This window comes from Chenopodium album, chromosome 13 (assembly GCF_948465745.1).
Source record: "Chenopodium album chromosome 13, dcCheAlbu1.1, whole genome shotgun sequence".
Classification (NCBI taxonomy): Eukaryota; Viridiplantae; Streptophyta; class Magnoliopsida; order Caryophyllales; family Amaranthaceae; genus Chenopodium; species Chenopodium album.
This window is the reverse complement of record NC_137846.1, coordinates 6,950,319-6,956,447: the sequence shown is the minus strand read 5'-3', so window position 1 is coordinate 6,956,447 and position 6,129 is coordinate 6,950,319. Positions and strand designations below refer to the sequence as shown.

General features: G+C 40.3%; 1 protein-coding gene across 1 annotated transcript; it reads right to left on the bottom strand.

The window, feature by feature from the left end:
• Window positions 1-2,166: 2,166 nt before the first annotated feature.
• LOC145576146 (uncharacterized) lies at window positions 2,167-5,775 on the bottom strand. Its single transcript, XM_081633933.1, has 2 exons — window positions 4,153-5,775; window positions 2,167-2,772 (listed from the first exon to the last, which is right to left on the bottom strand). The coding sequence occupies exon 1, from the start codon at window positions 5,723-5,725 to the stop codon at window positions 4,271-4,273; it is 1,455 nt and encodes a 484-aa protein (XP_081490059.1). The 5' UTR covers window positions 5,726-5,775; the 3' UTR covers window positions 2,167-2,772; window positions 4,153-4,270.
• Window positions 5,776-6,129: the final 354 nt, after the last annotated feature.

Here is a 6,129-nt window from a genome sequence, read left to right as displayed (position 1 = left end):
ATTGGGATGGAGAGGTGGATCCGGACATGACTTGGTTACGAATGAAGAACTGTTTCCTAAGAGTGGCCAAAGAGGTCTTAGGGGAAGTAAGGGGAAGAACTTCGGTACAGAGAGATACTTCGTGGTGGAATGAAGAGGTGAAAGCAGTAATTAAGCAAAAAAGGGAATGCTATCAAGCCTTAGGAAAATGTAGGAGTGATGAAACCTTTGCAGCGTATAAGGAGGCTAAGAGCAAGGCAAAGGCAGCTGTTCGCCAAGCAAAAGAAAAGGCATATCAGGAGGTTTATGAAAAGCTTGATTCCAAGGAGGGAGAAAGGATCATTTATAAGATGGCAAAGAGAAGACAAGAGGCAAGGAAGGATATTGGCATGGTGAAGTGTGTCAAAGATAAGAACCAAATGGTCCTAGTGCAAGAGGAGGGCATCAAGGACAGGTGGAAGGGGTACTTCGATGAATTATTTAATGGAAGTAATGGAGTTGTGATAGGAGATACCTCTATGAGTGATGAAGAAATCAACATGGAGTATGTGCGAAGGATTAGGAGAGTAGAGGTGGAGATTGCACTGAGGAAGATGAAACCTAAGAAGGCGGTTGGCCCTGATGGGGTACCGATAGAGGTGTGGAGGTGTTTGGGTAAGATTGGTATTGATTGGTTAACAAACCTTTTCAACAAGATATGGACGGCTACAAGGATCCCACAAGATTGGAGGAAGAGCACCTTGGTCCCGGTTTATAAAAACAAAGGAGACGCTCAAGATTGTTCTAACTATCGAGGAATTAAGCTTATGAGCCATACTATGAAGTTGTGGGAAAGGGTGATTGAACAAAGGTTGAGGGCATGCACAAGCATTTCAGATAACCAATTTGGTTTTATGCCTGGGAGATCTACTATGGAGGCAATCCATTTGATAAGACAAATGATGGAGTTTTATAGGGTAAAGAAGAAAGATCTTCATATGGTCTTTATTGATTTAGAGAAGGCATATGACAAGGTGCCAAGAGAGATACTTTGGTGGGCAATGTTGAAGAAAGGTATCCCACGAAGGTATGTAGACCTAGTTAAGGATATGTATCGGGATGTGTCAACAAATGTGAGGACATGCGGAGGGTTGACAAAAGATTTCCCTATTACAATCGGATTGCATCAAGGGTCTGCATTAAGCCCTTTTCTTTTTGCAACGGTTCTAGATGAATTAACTAGACCAATTCAAGATGAGGTTCCATGGTGTATGCTGTTCGCAGATGATATCGTTTTGGTGGATGAGACTAAGGATGGGGTTAATGTCAAGTTGGAGCAATGGAGGCAAAGGTTGGAATCTAGAGGGTTTAAGCTAAGTCGGAGTAAGACTGAATATTTGGTATGTCGTTTTGGCACTCAGAGGGGGACAAGCAATGAAGTGGTGAGTTTGGATGGAAAGGATTTGACCATGAGTGAATGTTTTAAGTACCTAGGGTCGATCATCCAGAAGAATGGTGACATTGATCAAGACGTGACCCACAGGATTAAGTCAGGGTGGCTTAAATGGAGAGCGGCCACGGGAGTGTTATGCGACCGCAGCATTCCCTTAAAGTTGAAGGGAAAATTCTACAGGACTGCCATAAGACCAGTGTTGCTCTATGGTACAGAATGTTGGGCTTCTAAGAAAGAGCATATTAAAAAGATGGAGGTTACGGAAATGCGCATGTTAAGGTGGATGTGTGGAAACACTTTAAGAGATAGAATCAGAAATGAGGTTATTCGCAAGAAAGTAGGTGTGGCGGGCATTGTAGATAAATTAAGGGAAAATCGTCTGCGTTGGTTTGGACATGTAAGATGGAGACCCGAGGGTGCACCGGTGCGAAGAGTGGAAGAGTGGGACCATGGAGGGATTAAACGAGGAAGAGGGAGACCAAAGATGACTTGGTTGGAAGGAGTGAGGAAGGATATGAAGTGCATGGATTTACGTGAGGATGAAGTTTTGGATCGTAAGGGATGGAGGAGAAAGATTTATGTTGATGACTACACGGAATAATCAAATTTGGTTCATGTTAGCCGACCCCACTTTTGGGATTAAGGCTTTGATTGATTGATTGATTGGTTAGGGTTCTACTACCTCAGTCCCTATTTATTTGCCCCAACTAAAAAAATCACTTTATTAAGGCTTAGATTTGGAGTGTGTAAATGTGTAAGGTTAGTCTTACAGAAGCCTTGATTTGGAGTCACCACAAATTTATACTCCGTACTATGTTTTGGCAAAGATTAGGTTCAAATCAAAATTGAATTATAGTACTGTACAATGTTTCAAAGAATCCACATAAAACTTGATAGGGAGCCAACAAGAACAGGAAAGTGAAGGTATCTGAACTAGATTAATCATAAGTGTGTCTATAAAGATACAACAATCTAAACAGCAAACTCTCATCATTGTCCTAAGGAAGATATCCTCTTTAACAGCTTATAACGATGCTTAGATCTTCAAGCCGAGATCTGGAAGTTGAAAAAAAATAAACCAGGCTCTTCACTTGACTGCTGCTCATTGACAACTCCCACCTATGGTAATAAAGGGAAGAGAGAGCGACAGAGAGAGAAAGGGAGGTACAGGAGCGACAGTCCCAAGGAGCTAAAGGTAGTCAGTCAGATATGTTTGATCTAGTAAGCATCAATAAATCATCATTTTTGGTGCTCTTACAGGAGAAGCGCGATGAATTAGTTCACAGCCTGGTGGTCTATTTTGCACTTGGGTAATCATGACACTGCTCAATAAGTGACGTAAATGCTTCTTACTATACCCCCTGAAATGCAGTAAAAAAATTTCATCTCATCACAAGCACTAATATTAGGCATATGATATAATGATGCATTTAAATCCTTAGACATGGGGTCTAAATTAGAAGGTATAAGTGAAAAGGTTACATCGTTACATTAGAATGTCAACATACTTTCATGTCTGGATAACAATTTAGAAGGAAAAGGAAGGGGAAGGAAATAGGAAGAAGGGAAGGGGAAAGTGGAGCTTCATTTTCCCTCCAAATCTCTCCAATTTAGAAGGATAGTGTTAATTAAAAAAAAAAGGGAGGAAAAATGAATCTGTCCTTTTACCTCCCCTTCCTTCCATCAATCCATTATCTAAACAAAGTGATTTGTCCCCCTCCCTTTGTCTTCCCTTCCTTTCTCTTCATTTCCCTTCATCCAAACAATAAGTTAAAGCCAAAGATCTCTATAGCTAAATGTTCTTTTTAAGATTTGGATGTAGTGGAAGCACAATATTAAATTCATACCGGAATATGCCAAAATCAACTTTCATGATGGGGAAATGTGCAGTAGAAAAGCTGTTACACAATTCTATCACCAAGTTAAGCTCATCGGGTTCATTTCTAAATTACAACCTGATAAGGCTGCAGGATATTACACAACAGCACATTATTGTAAGCCAAAGCTCAATTAACTACCAACTACCAAAGTTTAACGATCTATATCATTAAGATACACTAAAATGTTGGCATGATGAAAACCATGGGCAACTCGTGAATCAATACTCTAGTAAGCTGTAATCTAAGTTTATACTCACAAATGAAAGATTACTACACATCTTTCCAGTTGCACCCCTTCTCTAAGCATTTTCCAAATTCCTCATTAGTGTGTGTGTGTGTGTGTTTATTTTTTTTGGGTGTGTGGGTGTGTGTGTTGTCTCTCATTTCATGTGAAAAGACAGGCCTTGGATTTTTAAGAATCAAACACTGGATAAAAAAATCAAAGATACCAACTTTACAGCCATAAATATACATGAAAAGATCTGATTTTAAAAGCATATAATGACCTATTTAGCAAACATATTCTCATTAATATAGAATAAAAAAGCATGGAACAACAGGATTATCGCTTATCATAATTATCACTTATCATAATTACGAATAACATACACACTTTAGGTAGCATTTTAATTTATCCCCTCAGCTAAATGTTCTCAGACCACTCTGATAGAAAAAAGCATAAATTTAAGAACCTGGATGCATAATGTTAATCTCTTTGGATACATCTGGTAAGTGGTAATTATTTCAGGTTACAGTATGGAATTATGGATCATACAAGCAACCAATTAAAGCCTGATTAGCAAACCAAGCATACGGCAAGATTTAACAAGGAAAAAAAAAGGTGGATGATAGAAGTCTTACCACTGTTCCCATGAATATGCCTCTTTGAGCTGAAGTCACATCTCTGCCATCAACAAGCGTGATGACCTTATCACATCATTAAGCACCACAAAATTGTGTTCCACAATCATCTGACATATCAAGCACCTCTTAAAGACACTTCTAACTGCTCTATCCTTTCTGCCAGGTCATGCTTCCCAATATTCTTCAATCCATCAGTGACCATATCAAAGTTTTTCGACAAAGGCGGCAAGCCTATCTCAGTCATCTCAACCAAGTAGTTTGCAGCCTCAACAAATCTACCCCCACGAGCACACATCCTAATCAACATCGTGTAAACTGGCCTATTTGGCGGATGCCCTTTAATCTTCATGTCACTGAAAAAGCAAAAGGCATCATCAAACTGTCCAGCCCTACACAATGCCTTCAGAATCGGTGCATATAAACTCGGAAAAGGCTTATGACCCTCCTCAATCGAGCAATGCAGCAGCCTAAATGCCTCATCCAACTTATGCAACTTGGCAACAATTGGAATCATAATTTTATAGGTATCAATATCAGGGCAAAGCCCCAATTTACACACATCACTAAACAATTCAATGCAAAACTCAGCCTCCCCCGACTTACAAATTGCTTCCAACAACGAATTAAACGTCCTAATATCAGGCACAAACCCTTCCTTAGCCATTTTTCTAACCAAACCCTTGGCATTTTCAATATGACCAGCATTCAACAACCCATCAATCAACAAATCCCGGCCTCGAACAGGCGGATTAAACCCCTTCTTACTCATCTCCTCCAAAAACTCCTGAGCCTCCCTCAACTTCCCAGCCTTACACCACGCGTTAACGAGCACCGAATACGTCTCCTTATTCGGGCTAGCCCCTTTTCTAATCATCCTCCTAATCAAAGCATAAGCCCCATAAAAATTCTTCCCCTCACACAAAGCAAACAACAAGGAATTATAAACACCAACAGTTTGTTCACACTTAAAAACTTTAGGGCAAGAATTAAAAACCCTAACAGCTTCATCAATAAACCCTTTACTACCATACTCACGAATTATAAATTCAATTACCTCAGTTGAGAAATTCAAAGAAGATTCCTTACAAAGCTGATGAAGAACCTTCCACATTGTCTCCCAATGATGAGTTCTAGCTAGGGTTTTGATCAATTCTTCGTATTCAATCGCAGTAGGAGAATAAGAGGAGAGAGAATTACATCGCGCCCAATTGAAGAACCGGAAAGACTGGATCCCATAACGCGAGCACCCCCGAAGAACGCGATAAACGAGCTCGTTGGTGACGGTGATTCGGAGCTTGTTTAGGGTTCGTTCGAGGTAGATATCGCGGCGAACAATGTTGGAGATGTGGTGGATTGCGGCGAAGTAGTCGTCGTTTTTGGTGGAGGAGGAAAGGGGTTTTCCGCCATTGGAGGAGGTGGGGTTTCCGCCATTGGAGGAGAAGGTGGAGAGGAGAGAGAAAAGGGAGTTGAGATGGAGGAGAGAGAAAGGGGTTGGTGGTAATGGTGATGGGAAGGTGGGGTGAGAATGGAGGAGAGAGTTTCGAAGGATGGATTTTGCAGTTGATATCATTCTTCTGCTTTCTTTGATTTTTAGAACAAGAACAGGGAGGATTAGGAGGAAATGAGAGGGAGTATAAACAATCCATAAACCATTAGAAAATATTCCCTCCATTTTTTGTTGGTGTTTACGGGTGATGAGAATTGATATCAACAATCCAAGATCTCTTGGAAGTGTGAGGAGAGTTTTAACCACTTAAGCTATGTGATATGTCTATTTTATATAATATTTTACCCCCGTCCCTTGGTCATAATTAGTAGTGTTTTTGGCTCTTTAAAGCCACTTTTATTACTAATATGTGTTTTCTAGTGTTTTCGTAGTTTTGGTTGAGTTTTGTAGGGAATTGCACCTTTGGAGCATTTTTCCGGGATTTTATGGAGCAACTACGAGCATTGGAGGAGCACGACCATCTTTCG

Bases quoted from the DNA above. Each gene is read 5' to 3' on its own strand.
- LOC145576146 (XM_081633933.1), bottom strand. From the start codon at position 5,725: ATGATATCAACTGCAAAATCCATCCTTCGAAACTCTCTCCTCCATTCT.